Source organism: Hyperolius riggenbachi, chromosome 10 (genome assembly GCF_040937935.1).
Source record: "Hyperolius riggenbachi isolate aHypRig1 chromosome 10, aHypRig1.pri, whole genome shotgun sequence".
NCBI lineage: Eukaryota > Metazoa > Chordata > Amphibia > Anura > Hyperoliidae > Hyperolius > Hyperolius riggenbachi.
The window spans coordinates 271,344,135-271,360,029 of record NC_090655.1 but is presented as its reverse complement, the minus strand read 5'-3'; the positions used below and the strand labels follow the sequence as shown (position 1 = coordinate 271,360,029).

The following is a 15,895-nucleotide window of genomic DNA, read 5'->3' as shown; positions in this document are numbered from 1 at the left end:
CATGAAATCTATTCACCATCTGTGACGCTGCCGCCGCTCCCTTCCCCGCATACATTACCTGATCCGGCCGGCGCGAGTCCCCCGGTCTCCGCTGTCTTATTCTCCGCTCCAGTTTCACTGTACTTCCTGTCCGGGGAAGTTTAAACAGAGGGCGCTCTACTGTTTAAACTTCCTGCCGGGACAGGAAGAAGTGAAGCCTGCCGGACTCAGAGCCCAGCGCGGAGAAGAAGCAGCGGGAACTCGCGCAGGCCAGATCAGGTAATGTATGTATTGCCGCTAGCGTTGGGCATTTGAATGCCGCTATTGATGCACTCCTGACCCGCCGGCGATCAAGCAAAATCTTCCGCACAGACAGGAATCGATCGTTCAGTCAGCGTTTGCGCAACAATTTCACAGCTGATTCGATCACAGTGATCGAATCTGCTGTATATCGGCGGGGAAATCTGTAAGTGTATGGGCCCCTTTACTAAGCATGCAGATAATACGGCTACTATTAATCCTATTGATCCTCCTGGGTCCACAGTATCATTGCTACCCCCCTTGGTTCACAAGAGGGATCTGATTTATCAGAGGGAGAGATTTCTAAGTTAGAAATTTCAGCTGAGGAGAATTTGAATAAGTCAGACACTTCAGAGATTTGCTTTCTCTCCTGATCTGATGAGACATTTTATCAGCTATGCACAATACGATGGGGCAAAAAAGTGAGCAGAGATACTTGACACCTCTAGATCAGATATATGTAAGTTTGGCGGATCCTCAATCTCATGTTGTTCCAGTTCATTCTACTCTAAAAGAATTGATTTAAGAAGGAATGTAATAATCCTGAGAGGGCTTTTTTGGCCCAGGTCTTTATCCAAGAGATCTCCTTTTTAGTCCTGAAGATCAGGCATTTTGGGGTCCTCCACCTAAACTGGATCCTTAACTTTCTAGGGTGTCAAGGAATACTGACTTATTATTTGAGGACTTTGGAAATCTCAAAGACCCTATTGACCAAAAAATGGATAATATTTTACGCAGAGCCTGGGAATCATCCTCACTTACCTTTAAACCCGCTGTGGCTTCTACTGCTGTGGGCAGGTCCCTAAAGTCTTGGTTGTTGGAAGTACAAAATAAGATTGCATCAGGAGTTCCCAAAGATGAATTCTTAACCAGCCTGGCGTTCTATTAAGATTGCCAGGCTGGCGACCGGACAGTGTCAGCCGACTCCGATCCAGCCCTTAGCGCTGGCCGGAACTGTTTGGTCCGGCTGCGCTGGGCTCGGGTGGCTGGGGGGACCCTCTTTCGCCGCTGCACGCGGCGCATCGCTCTGCTGCGGCGGCGATCAGGTAGCACACTTGGCTGGCAAAGTGCCGGCTGCGTGTGCTCCTTTTTTATTTGATGAGAATCGGCCCAGCAGGGCCTGAGCGGCAGCCTCCGGCGGTAATGGACTCAGCTCGTCCATACCGCCCAGTATGTTAAATGATTTTCCTAATTTATTGAATGCTACTAATTATCTTACAGATGCAGCTAATACAGTAAAATTAACAGCAAGAACTACAGCCCTTGTCAATTGGGTAAGGAGGGGAGTTTGGGTCAAAACATGGAACAGATATAATTCGTCTAAATCTAGATTATGTGGTGTCCCTTGTGAAGGGGCTCTCTTGTTTGGTTCTAAGCTAGATGAAACTCCCCCCCCCCCCCCCCCCCCCCCCCCCCCCCAAGACAGATTCAGGAAACAAGCAGACCTCAAACAAAAAGAGATGGGCTCCTTACAGGCCACAATGATCTAAGCCCAACTTTGCTCCCACCAATAAAACAGACAAGCAATGACTCCAGGATCCCGGTGGGAGGGGGACTGGCTCATTATTTTTTGAAACATGGCAGCCACAGTTCACAAGTCAGTGGGTGTTGAACATCATCTTAGAGAGATACAGAATAGAGTTTGATCATTCCCCACCACAAAGATTCTTTATCACTCCCCTACCAGCAGATCCAGATCGAATTATGTTTCTTCAAAAGGAAGTTTTCTCTCTTCTCCAAAAAAAGAGTAATAAGGGAAGTCCCATCATGCCAAAAGGGTCTCGGCTACTACTCTCCAGTGTTCCTGGTAAAAAAAAAAAAACCCTCAGGGAAGTTTTAGCTTCATTCTAAATTTTGAAGGACCTAAACAGGACTATAAAGTTCAGAATGGACGACATTCACTCTAATTCATCTCCTACAGAAAGATTGCTTCCTAACATCTCTGGACCTCAAGGATGCATACTGGCACATACCAATACATCTGTCCTCTCAACAGTTCCTAAGATTCGCCATTCTGGTGGAAGGAAAGGGAAGACACTTTCAATTCACTGCATTACCTTTCGGATTGTCATCTGCGCCTTGGTTATTCACTAAGGTGATGGCTGAAGTTCTAGCAGTGCTTGGACTGAAATTCGTTAATGTGATCGGATACTTCACATAATTCAGTTTTTGCCCAGACTCAGACAGCCCTACAGTTTCTTCAAGATTTAGGGTGGCTTGTTAATTGGGAGAAATCGTCATTCTGTCCTAGTCAGGTCATGGAATTTTTGGGGTTCAGCATTTCCACTATAGATGAGGGTTTTTCTGCCTAATAGGAAAATCACAGGTATAACCAATTCTATGTTTTCATTTCAGAATGCAAGAACCATTTCTCTGAGAAAAGCCATGTCTCTGTTGAGACTATAACAGCCTGCTTCCCAGCAGTTCAGTGGAGTCAATTTCACGCAAGACCTTTACAGTTATGGGTTCTAAGATCTTGGAATCAGTTCTGGACAAAGTGTTAATTCCACACACCGTGAAGGTGTCTCTATTATGGTGGCAGAACCATGCACATCTTTCAGTAGGTCGCCTATGGATCTATCCAACTCTGAAAATTCTGACTACGGACGCCAGTTTATGGGGCTGGGGAGCTTACATGGATTCACTTCCGGCTCAGGGTTAGTGGTCCAGGAAAATGAGTTTGAATTCGTCAAACAGAGAATTAGAAGCAGTTTGCCAGGCACTGCAACACTTCAGTAGTCATCTCAGAGACACATGTAACAGGACAGACAACAGCTGTGCTGTAGCCCATCTGAACTGGCGAGGTGGAACAAGGAGTGTGACTTTGTGGTCCCAGACTTCTCAGATTCTGTTTTGGGCAGAGAACAATGTCAAATCTTTGACAGCTGTGCATCTGAGGAGCACATCAAATTGTCTGGCAGACTTCCTGAGCAGGAAAAGACTGGATCAGAACGAATGGTCTCTCAACCACTACATAGTCCAACAGGTTGTAGATCGGTGGGAAAATCCGGAGGTGGATTTGTTTGCCAGGAAGGACAATGCTAAATGTCTCAGGTTTTCTTCCCTTTATCCGCAGGACAATCCTTGGAGAGTGGATGCATTATCAATAAACTGGGGATCGAAACTGATGTACGCGTTTCCACCCATACCACTTTTAACGAAAGTTCTAAGGAAGCTTGTACAGGATCAGGCCCGGGTTATTCTCATTGCCCCCCCCTATGGCCAAAGAGACCATGGTTTACGTTACTACAGACTATAGCAGTGTCAGATCCAATTGTACTTACACTACAACCAGATCTGTTAATGCAGGGACCAGTTATTCACCCGAACCTGGAGCTCCTTCACCTTTCAGCATGGAGCCTGAATGGAGCATCTTGAAGGCTAAACTGTTTTTCCAATGGTTTGACAGAGACTTTGATTCAAAGTAGAAAGTAAGTCACTCGACAGATCTGCCAGCCTGGATGGTGTTTAATGCTTGGTGTACAGAAAGATCACTAGGGGCCAGATCATCATCTTCAGTTTAAGAATTCCTTCAGAGTGGATACAAGAAAGGATTGAGTATAAGTACTCTGAAGGTTCAAGTATCTGCAGTGTTTTTCTGGAGCAGAAACTTGCTCAAGAAGAATTTATTGTTCGTTGTTTTTTCAGGCGCTGAAAAGGTTGAAACCAGTGATCAGGTCTAAGGTTCCAGCCTGGCACTTGAATACGGTCTTACAAGGATTATGTGAACCTCCATTTGAACCAATTGAACAGATATTGGAAAAATCTCTATCATTAAAAACAGCATTCCTTATAGCTATTACAACAGCTAGGAGAATAGGGGAGATTCAGGCGTTATCCATAAAAAAACCTACTGCATAATTGCGGATGATAGAATTGCGTTACGCCCAGATATTACTTTTCTCCCTAAAGTAGTATCCAAGTTTCACTGGACTCAGGATATCTTCATACCTTCCTTCTGCGAAAATCCAACTAATGAAAAAGAAAAACATTTACATTGCTTGGATGTCAGGTGTCTCATTCAGTACTTGGAAATGACTAAACCTTGGAGGAAGACAGAGGCAATGTTTGTTCTCTTTGCCGGCAGATTTAGAGGAAATAAAGCTTCTAGAGGTACATTATTTAGACGGGATTAAGCAGGCCATTGCTCCTTTCCCCCCCCCCCCCCCCCCCCTCCTTACACAGCGGTAGTGTGTCCTGATGCCAGTACAGGCACGGGATTGATTTCATCAAACTTATTTTCTGTGCTGCAAATTAAAAAAAACATAAAGAAATCATGGTGACTTTCACTCTGTCAGCAGTAAACATCACTGCTTGTGGCCTGTACCCACTAGAGCATTTTTTTTTTAGCGTTTGGGCATCACTTTAAATCCCTAGTAATTTTCCTAAACGCTCTGCCAATGAAGATGGCTGTGATAGATTTCACAGCGATTGCGATTAGCCAAATCACATTCGCAGGACATGCAGCGTTTTGGGAGTGTTTGCAATGTAAAGTATTGAAGCGCTGACAAATCACTTACACTGCACATAGTGATTTGTGTGCGATTTCAAATTAATGCAGACTGTAAAATTTAAAAAAAAATGTATAATTTAAAGCAACCAATCGGTTGAAATTGCTAATAGCAATTGTTGGTGGAAAGCTTGAATTTTTTTTTAAATTTTAAACTCCTAAAAACACTTAAACACTAATTAAAAATGCTAGCAATTGCGATTTGTAGTGGGTTCCAGGCCTCACACAGACTTGCTTGTGACACCAGTCCTTAAGGCGGGTTGCACGCTTGTCTTTCAGTTTTCTGTGTGCGTTTTTCTGCACACGTGTGTTAGTATGCAGATTGGAGAAACTGGAGATAACAGTATCTTTTTTTTTTTTTTTTTTTTTTTACACTTGTTAAAGGGAAGGTCCATGCAAAATAAAGAGTTTCACTTACCTGGGGCTTCTTCCAGCCCCATGCAGCCATCCTGTGCCCTCGTAGTCGCTCACTGCTGCTCCTGTCCCCCGCTGGCAGCTTCCCGACATCAGAGGTCGGCGTACATTTTTACGCGTTAGTGGGTGCAACGCGTAAATTATTATGCGTTGCACCACTAACTCGTAAAATCCTGTGTATGTATTTATGTAAATGTTTAAAATATAGAATTATTGATAAAGTGCCAACATATCCTGTATATAAACATTACACGTGTATATATTAACATAACACATGTTATATACAAATTTTTGTTTATATGTATACACTGTACATATTTGTATGTACACTATACATATGCAATACGTGTGTCTTTATACACAATACACATTTGTAAATGTGAATATATGTATACACTATACATACCTGTATGCATGTTTATATACCTAATACATGTATGTATGTATGTATGTATGTATGTATGTATGTATGTATGGGTAATACACACTTTGTATATAGTATGTATACACACTGTATGTGTATACAATACATGTTTGTATATATTTTAAATGGATATGCATGGGTATTTGTATATAATGTTTGTATATGTAATAGATGTATTATGTACACATACATGTGTATCCATGTTTGGGTATATTACACATGTGTATTTGTAGATAATACATGTTTGTGTATATATTACAGATCGACACACGTGGTATGGGTACGTAGTACATGTTTGTGCATATGTTATAGATGCATACGAGCAGAGCCGAGCCGAGCCGAGCCTTTGTGACCTATTTTTTCTTCACTCTTCAAGGACGGCCTGGTGGCCCCTTGCAGGACCCGACCCGCGGTCCGCTGCGTCGGGGCCCCAGGCCTCCGGCCTGGTGGCCCCTTGCAGGACCCGACCCGCGGTCCGCTGCGTCGGGGCCCCAGGCCTCCGGCCTGGTGGCCCCTTGCAGGACCCGACCCGCGGTCCGCTGCGTCGGGGCCCCAGGCCTCCGGCCTGGTGGCCCCTTGCAGGACCCGACCCGCGGTCCGCTGCGTCGGGGCCCCAGGCCTCCGGCCTGGTGGCCCCTTGCAGGACCCGACCCGCGGTCCGCTGCGTCGGGGCCCCAGGCCTCCGGCCTGGTGGCCCCTTGCAGGACCCGACCCGCGGTCCGCTGCGTCGGGGCCCCAGGCCTCCGGCCTGGTGGCCCCTTGCAGGACCCGACCCGCGGTCCGCTGCGTCGGGGCCCCAGGCCTCCGGCCTGGTGGCCCCTTGCAGGACCCGACCCGCGGTCCGCTGCGTCGGGGCCCCAGGCCTCCGGCCTGGTGGCCCCTTGCAGGACCCGACCCGCGGTCCGCTGCGTCGGGGCCCCAGGCCTCCGGCCTGGTGGCCCCTTGCAGGACCCGACCCGCGGTCCGCTGCGTCGGGGCCCCAGGCCTCCGGCCTGGTGGCCCCTTGCAGGACCCGACCCGCGGTCCGCTGCGTCGGGGCCCCAGGCCTCCGGCCTGGTGGCCCCTTGCAGGACCCGACCCGCGGTCCGCTGCGTCGGGGCCCCAGGCCTCCGGCCTGGTGGCCCCTTGCAGGACCCGACCCGCGGTCCGCTGCGTCGGGGCCCCAGGCCTCCGGCCTGGTGGCCCCTTGCAGGACCCGACCCGCGGTCCGCTGCGTCGGGGCCCCAGGCCTCCGGCCTGGTGGCCCCTTGCAGGACCCGACCCGCGGTCCGCTGCGTCGGGGCCCCAGGCCTCCGGCCTGGTGGCCCCTTGCAGGACCCGACCCGCGGTCCGCTGCGTCGGGGCCCCAGGCCTCCGGCCTGGTGGCCCCTTGCAGGACCCGACCCGCGGTCCGCTGCGTCGGGGCCCCAGGCCTCCGGCCTGGTGGCCCCTTGCAGGACCCGACCCGCGGTCCGCTGCGTCGGGGCCCCAGGCCTCCGGCCTGGTGGCCCCTTGCAGGACCCGACCCGCGGTCCGCTGCGTCGGGGCCCCAGGCCTCCGGCCTGGTGGCCCCTTGCAGGACCCGACCCGCGGTCCGCTGCGTCGGGGCCCCAGGCCTCCGGCCTGGTGGCCCCTTGCAGGACCCGACCCGCGGTCCGCTGCGTCGGGGCCCCAGGCCTCCGGCCTGGTGGCCCCTTGCAGGACCCGACCCGCGGTCCGCTGCGTCGGGGCCCCAGGCCTCCGGCCTGGTGGCCCCTTGCAGGACCCGACCCGCGGTCCGCTGCGTCGGGGCCCCAGGCCTCCGGCCTGGTGGCCCCTTGCAGGACCCGACCCGCGGTCCGCTGCGTCGGGGCCCCAGGCCTCCGGCCTGGTGGCCCCTTGCAGGACCCGACCCGCGGTCCGCTGCGTCGGGGCCCCAGGCCTCCGGCCTGGTGGCCCCTTGCAGGACCCGACCCGCGGTCCGCTGCGTCGGGGCCCCAGGCCTCCGGCCTGGTGGCCCCTTGCAGGACCCGACCCGCGGTCCGCTGCGTCGGGGCCCCAGGCCTCCGGCCTGGTGGCCCCTTGCAGGACCCGACCCGCGGTCCGCTGCGTCGGGGCCCCAGGCCTCCGGCCTGGTGGCCCCTTGCAGGACCCGACCCGCGGTCCGCTGCGTCGGGGCCCCAGGCCTCCGGCCTGGTGGCCCCTTGCAGGACCCGACCCGCGGTCCGCTGCGTCGGGGCCCCAGGCCTCCGCTTTGAAATTGGTCTAAAATGTGTTGTGAATACTTCCAATGAGCTTCCTGAACTTTTGGAGAGATTTGGATAAGTGTGTCAATCCCAGTATGTTTTTTTTTTTTTTTTTTTTTTCCCCAATTTGACAAGATTAACTGTATGGTTGTTTCTGCTGTGATTTAGACTCTACTGCAGTTAAATAATACCATTTGCCTGGCGGCCCTGCTGGTCTGTTTAAACAGAAATAACACAACATGTTTAGTGTCTAAAGCTAAGAGAGTAAATTGCATGGCCGCAAGCCACCTCTTAGGCCTGACTGGGCCATTTTGGTTGAAGGGTGGTAATAGTCGTCTAGCTACTTGTACTGGAGTGTAATGGGTTAACAGCCACCTGGCTATCTATACTGAAGGAGATGGTGGGTGGGTGGGCTGATCAGCCACCTGGCTACCTGTGTTGGAGGAGAAGGTGTGGGGGCACCTGGCTACCTGTGCTGGAGGAGTTGGGGGGACGGCTACCTACCGTATACTGGGGTGGGGTATAATAGCTCCGAGACGCCACACACACACGAGAATATAAGCCATGTGCCATATAAGGAGACACATGCTGTCCACTACAGCACACGATACATACATAGACAAATGACTATGGTAGGGACTAGATTGTGAGCTCCTCCAAGGGATAGTTAGTGACAAGACAATATGTATAATGCTGCATAAGATGTCGGCACTATATAAATACTAAATCCTAATAATAATATCCGCTTTCCTCAGCCATATCAGGAGGTATAGGGAGTCCCTAAGATACAAACAACCCACCGATCCTGTCACATTTCATGGCGCACCCCCTTCCCGCACTCCCCATGCCCAGTGTGTAAATGCAGAGTATAGTGCAGCAGAGGCTGGGATCTCACCTTTCTGGCAGAGTCCACAACATGAGGAGAGTGAGGTGCCAGCACTAGAGGGTGCAGGAGACAGACAGGATGGTCGCAGAGCGCTGGACTCCAGACGAGAGGTGAGCGCACTGCTTCTGCTGCGCTATGCTTTTCTGCTGCAGTAAGATTTTCAGCGCCTGGAGACAAATATTGTTTTGTGTCTCCTTTAATTCCACAGTATAAGCGCTTTTCTGAGCACTTGTGATTGTGGGGCACTTTCTGGGTGCTTTTTAAAAATCACTCCCATTCACTTTCATTAAAATCACAGAAAAATCACCACATTCGCGCATATTGCATAAGCATCGTTTTTTTTTTAATAAGTGATTTTTACAGCGGTTTTAATGAAAGTGAAAGGGAGTGATTTGCACTCGGCAGGCGCTCAGAAAAGCACTTATGGTGGAGATCCAGCTTTAGACAAAATGGATGTGGTTATGCATCAGAATGTGGGTGTGGTCATGGGTGGTGCCAAATGTACAATTGCTGTTTAGATGTACCCCCTTTCCACAATTAGCCTAATGTGCCCCATTCCACTGTTCAGTTAGCCAGATGTGGCCCCTTTTTCTGCTATTAATGCTTTGACACTCCTGACAGTGGCACATGGGGACAGAAGGATGCACTGGGTGTGAGAGGTGAAACAGAGGGACACAGTGGAGGCTGTCTGCAACTTGCACTGTCTGGACCTTGTGGTGTCTGCTCTCTAAGGACTGGCTGCTGCTTTTCAATTAGGAGGAGAGATAAAATTGCTGTGCAGTGTGGAAGGAATCGATTGCTAGCAGAAAAGGAGGGGAGCCGATGACAGCCGGGTGCTCACCAAAACTAGTCGGGTGGAGCACGCGGCTAAAAGGGCCTGGGGAGAACACTGCGTTTCTGCTGGTAGTGCCAGACTACCCATTTGCTTTCTGCATGACTTTTACTGTTTTGTGTCTGCTACAGTTCTAGAAGCAGTATTTTTACAGCGCCAACATATTACGCAGCGCTGTACAAAGTATATATTGTGTTGTCCCCAACTTTCCCTCAGAGGGCCTGACAATATAGTCCCTACCATAGTCATATGTCTGTGTATGCATTGTGTAGTGCATGCATCGTAGTCTAGGGCCAATTTTAGGGGGAAGCCAATGAAATTCTGTATTTTTGGGGGAATGTGGGAGGAAACCAGTGCCCAGAGGAAACCCACACAGACACAGGGAGAACATACAAACTCCTTGCAGATGTTGACCTTGCTGGGATTTGAGCTGGGGACCCAGCGATGCAAGGCAAAGAGTGCTATCCACTACGCCACTGTGCTGCCACGCCACCTAAGCGCTGTATTTAGCTTGCAGCCATAGTTTTTTCCTCCTCCTCCTTTCTTTAGATTTTTTTTGCTCCACCTTTGTTCCTTTTTATTCTCATTCTCTGTGAGCCTATCTGTTTCTGTTATAGGTATATGCTGGGACCTTTTTATGTAACCCTTAGTTGATAACAATCTTTCATGCGTGTTCTGTATATATTTGCTGGCCAAGTTGTGTGTTTTTTTTGTTTTGTTTTCTTTTTTGTTTTTTTTTAACACTGTTTTTAACCTAATTTCCTTTGTATTTTCCAGGCAGGACGGATCCCGATGCAGCGTTGTCGCCATGGTTACTAACGAGGCTGACACACAACGGCTTTCCCATTGATACTGTTTTGCGTTATGCACGCTGGAGGGGTTGGCGTCCAGTAATGGGAAATAGTTGCAACGGTAAGTTCCTCCTGTTAATTGCCTAACTTCATGTATATATTGCTGTGTTTTGTAGCACTGCTGTGCTGGTCTCTGAAGAAGCGAGTTAGACTCGCGAAACATCTGTCAGACCACCAACACAACTTTCCTGGTGCCCAGATCTTTCTTCCATTGCAGTTGTGGACTATAGCCTTATCCGGAGGCACAGGTAAGCTGTTCTGAATAGAGGGGGAAGAGCACCGGAGGGGGACCCCAGGAGGGAAGGAAGAGAGAAATCGTGCCCCCCCTTCCTCTGGCAGGTGCCGTGTGCTCTTTACAAATGCGGGGGGGGGGGGGGGGGAGTGCATCATCACAAGTTTGCCTCAGGTGGCAAACAGTCTAGAACCGGCCCGGCATATGGTATACAACAGTGTTTCTCAACTATTTTTAAACCAAGTACCCCTTATTGCTACTCCATCTCTGCAAAGTACCCTTAGTGAGTGTATGTGCGCACACACGCTTGGGGAATGAGGGTGCTGGGTGTCAGTGGCGTAGCTAAGGAGCTAGGGGCCCCAGTGCAGGTTTTACATTGGGTCCCAATAAAGAGCTAATACTGAGGTTGAGGGAAGGCCCTACAGGGCCCTGGTGTGGTCGAGCCCTGTGCAACCCCTATTGCTACACCACTGCTGGGTGAGGTTGGCTAGGGGAGCTGGATGGAGAGAGGCAGATGAGGGTGAGAGAGACAGGTGAGGGTGCTGGCAGAGGGTGATGGGTGGGATAGACAGGTGAGGGTGCTGGCTGAAGCTGACAGTGGGAGAGATAGGTGAGGAGGCTGGCAGAGGGTGGTAAGAGATGATGGTGCTGGCTGAGACATGAGATGAGTGCTGGCAGAGGGTGATGGATGGTGAGAGAGAGAGAGGTGAGGATGCTGGCAGTTGCTGACATGGTGGCTGTTGCTGGGTGATGGGTGGGAGTCTCTCTGTCTCAGGTGAGGGTGCTGGCTGAGGCTGGCAGAGGGTGATGGGTGGGAGAGACAGGTGAGGGTGCTGGCTGAGGCTGGCAGTAGGTGATGGGTGTGAGACGGGTGAGGGTGCTGGCAGAGGGTGAGGGATGGTGAGACAGGTGAGGGTTCTGGCTGCAGCTGACAGTAGGTGATGGGTGGGAGAGACAGGTGAGGGTGCTAGCTAAGGCAGGCAGAGGGTTCCGCTTAGCAGAAATGGGTGACAGCGAGAAGGTTACTCTGGAGGCTGTGGAGGAGGGGCCAGGATGACATTCAGGTGCACACTGAGGGTTCTTTATGATTTGACAAAGGACGGAGGGAGTCCAAGACTCTTGTGCGGCATCAGATACTTACCCACATGGATTTTAATATGTATTTTATGGATTTAATAAAGTGGACTTGTTGATGGTGCGGATCGTGTGGAGTGTTTGCAAATACTTGTTACTCCACAGTGGATCCTTACACATCCTACTCCATTGGTGCAGAAGCCATTACTAAAGAGCTGTTATGATGTGAAAGGTGATGAGCTGCCTTGTGACATGCGCATTCCCTCCGACATGCAAGATAAACTGCATGGCTGCCTGGAGCAATCGGGTCTGCCCCTTGGTTGTGTGTAATCCATTCCTGCATAACCATATCTGTGTCCTCATTCCCACTCTGTGCCATCTCCGTATTTGTCTCCCATCACCTGGCTGCCTTGCATGTGTTCCTAGTGACCAGTATCCACTTCCCCACTTACTGTATCCTTGTGCTGATGCTGGTGAACTGCTCCCAATGCATCTGTACCCCCAACATATTGCAGTGTCATTAACCCTAACTACCCTCACATGCTTGCACATTAAATATGACCACTATTCTCTTCATTCCCTATTGTAACTTTACAGAGGAACACGGCCTCCTAAAGCAATCCCCATGCACATTTCTGTTCCTCCACTAAGTTTAATGTTAATCTAATTAAAGCACACCTGTAGTGAGAGACATGGAGGCTGACATATTTTTTTTTTCTTTTTAAACAATGCACACTGCCTGGCAGTCCTGCTAAACCTCTGCCTCTAAAGGTATCCATACATCAGGCGACTTGGCGGCCGGTCAGCCATCTGATTTGATTATTATAATCGAATCAGATGAAATTCTGTGATGCCAAGTGCATGCCCGACAGACAGTGCAACCAATTTCAGGACAAATAGGTGGCATAAGTCAATAGCACGTGCTGCAAGATGTTGGGTTGACTTGCTCCATCAGGTGCGTGGCGTGCAATTTTGGGACGATCGATGAAACCCCCAGCGCTGCCCCCCAATGTTAAATGTCCCCCTCAGTGCCCAGCGGTTTCCGCTTGTCCCTGCTGGCTCTGGGCGCTCTCCGCTCTCCATACATGCCCCCCCCACAGTGCCCAGTGTATGTGATACATTACCTGTCTGTGGCCTCTGCTTGTCGTAACCCCCCCCCCCCGTTCCCAGTGTAAGTGATACATTACCTGTCTATGGCCTCAGCTTGTCCCCTCTGGCTCTGGGTGCTCTCCGCTCTCTCTACACACACGCCCCAATTGTTTGCCTATTAAAGAGAGTCTGAAGTGAAATTCTATTTAAAGGGGAACTGAAAGAGAGGTATATGGAGGCTGCCATGTTTGTTTCCTTTTAAGCAATACCAGTTGCCTGGCAGCCCTGCTGACCCTCTGCCTCTAATACTATTAGCCATAGACCCTGAACAAGCATTCAGCAGATCAGGTGTTTCAGACTTTAAAGTCAGATCTGACAAGACTAGCTGTATGCTTGTTTCTGGTGTTATTCAGATACTACTGCAGAGAAATAGTCCAGCAGGGCTGCCAGGCAACTGGTATTGATTAAAAGGAAATAAGCATGGCAGCCTCCATATACCTATCTCTTCAGTTCCCCTTTAAAAAAAAAAAAAAAAAAGTCTGTGAAGCACTTACTTTATAGACGCTCTCCCCCTTCTTACAGCCCCTCAGAGCCCTTTCGTTTTATAAGGTTTTAAAATCCAGGACTTCCTGGATAAAATGGCCGGGACACATTTTTCCTGTTTCTGGGTCGCGGCTCCAGCCGGACTAATTTTATGGTAATGATATGCGCCTGGTCATGCACGTTAGTCCGCGCCACCCTGCTCCAACTATCGTACTGGATACAGAGCGAGGGTGGTGTCGTGCGCATGAGGGGGGCGGTATAAAGCATGACAGAGGGCTGATGGGGTCTGGGAGAGGCGGAGATCTGCTAGATTGACTTGTGTAAGAGGCGGAGCTACTGCGCACAGCTCTGACTCTTCCTGCAGCTTCAGGGCAGCACAACCTGTGACCTTCAAATTCGTAGGTTTTACCAATTGGGTCAAAAATAACTTGTTCTGTCGTGGGAATGGGGCGATTCTGCATGGAATTTAATGAAGGACATGGCTATGTAAGAATAAAAGGTAAATAAACTCACTTCAGTGTCTCTTTAAGGGCACATGACATCAGACATCACACCCGGCCACGTTACTAGGCAATCATGTGATTAGCGTGTATAGAGAACAGAGTGCGCCCAGAGCCAGCAGGGGACAAGCGGAAGCCCCGGACAGGTAATGTATCACTTACACTGGCCACCGGGGGGACATTTAAAAGGGCACTATTGGGAATTACTTGTTTTCAGTTATTATGATTTGTACAAGATGAGCAATGTTGAAGATGAAAAGGTTAAATTGACTGGTGACATCTAATCTGTACACTGATCAGCCTAAATTCAAGAGTGGGACTCTCCTCACCAGCTCAGTTACTGACAGTGGTGCTATCCATTCCCTGCAGAGTCCAACTGTAGCAGCTGATTTCTAGCTGACGTCACTCCCTCCCCCCTCCCTGGGAGGCTGCTGGCTGTAATGCTGGGAATACACCATGAGATATTTCAGTCGCTTTACTGTCTGATCTTATTTTTTCCCATCAATTTTTCTTATCAATTTATATTCACTTCTATGAGAAATCGATCAGAAAATAAGATCGGACATGTCGGAAATTATCTATCAAACCATCTGCTGAAAAAAAGTATGGTGTATTTCTAGCATAACTCTGTTAGATCCCCGAGGTCCTCCCCCTCCCCTGGGAGGCTGCTGGCTGTAACACTGTGAGATCTCCGAGGCTCCTCCCCCCCCCCTCCTCGCTGTGAGGCTGCTTGCTGTAGCTCTGAGATCTCCGAGGCTCCCCCCCCCCCCTCTCGCTGTGAGGCTGCTGGCTATAGCTCTGTGAGATCTCCGAGGCTCCCCCCCCCCCTCTGAGGCTGCTGGTTATAGCTCTGTGAGATCTCCGAAGGTCTCTTCCCCCGCCTGTGAGGCTGCTGGCTGTAGCTCTGTGAGATCTCTGAAGGTCCCTCCCCCCCACCTGTAAAGGTGGCCACACACGATACAATAAAATGATCCGATTTTACGGCAATTCGATAAAAACTATCGGATCTCCCGAAAAAATCGAAAGCTTTTTTTTCATTAGACTGAACAATCCGATCGGATTTCCCGTTTTTTTTTCGATTTTAATCGAACTGGAATGCCAGATATTTTTCTTCAATCTTTCTAAAGATTGTATGGTGTGTGTTAGATTGTCAATGTATTAATATACACACCCTAGCAATTTTCTCTGATTTTCCAATCATTTTTATCATAATTGGGGACAAAATTGAACATACGTGTGTGGTACATTGGTCATATTTTTGAAATGTTACAATCAGTCAGAAAAATTGATTGCAGTTCTTAAATTGAACAGCTATTTAAAAAATTGTATGGTTAAGGCTGCTGGTTGTAGCTCCGTGAGATCTCCGAGGCTCCTCCCCCTCCCCTGTGAGGCTGCTGGCTGTAGCTCTGTGAGATCTCCGAGGCCCCTCCCTCCAGCCAGCTTATAGCTAGTGTGCACTGTGGTGTGGAGGGCTGTGCTGTGCCTGCAGAACTGGCAGGGGCTGGGAGATCAGCGTTACGATGTACAGCCTCACAGGGAAGGGGGAGGGATTGACGTCTGTTAGGCCTTGTTCACATTTTTTTTTTTTTTTTTTTTTATCCTATTCTCAACGATTACCTGCGCTGTGTGTGTGTGTGTGTGTGTGTGTGTGTGTGTGTGTGTGTGTGTGTGTGTGTGTATGTATATGTGTATATATCTATCTATAATATTTTTACCGCTTTTCTAAGTGGTTTTGCCGAGCGATTGCAGTTTTCCACTTCCAGATGTCAGTCAGGAAGTGAACTCTTTGCGTTTTTAAGAATAAATACATTGTATTTATTCTTTTCCCGGATCAAACGCAATCGCTACACAAAGCGATTTTGTGAGTTTGCGTTTTTCCTATACCTTCCATTGAGGCAAAAGCTCCTCAAAAATGGCCCATGCACAGCTTTTCTGAGCAGATCGGAAACGAACCGCTCAGATGTGAACTCTGTCATAGAGAATCATGGCACAAGAGCTCTCAGGGCAATTTTGAAAATGATTAGCACTTAAAAAATGGAAAAAAACGTAGTTTAAAC

At 49.5% G+C, this 15,895-nt stretch overlaps 1 protein-coding gene across 1 annotated transcript in view; it reads left to right on the top strand.

Annotated features, from left to right (window-relative positions):
• LOC137535410 (zinc finger protein 3-like) overlaps window positions 1–15,895 on the top strand; it is an 87,235-nt gene that overhangs the window by 12,664 nt on the left and 58,676 nt on the right. The window contains exon 2 of the mRNA XM_068257246.1: window positions 10,327–10,461. Coding sequence (XP_068113347.1) covers window positions 10,443–10,461 — 19 coding nt within the window. The 5' untranslated portion in view covers window positions 10,327–10,442. The remainder of the gene's footprint in view (window positions 1–10,326; window positions 10,462–15,895) is intronic.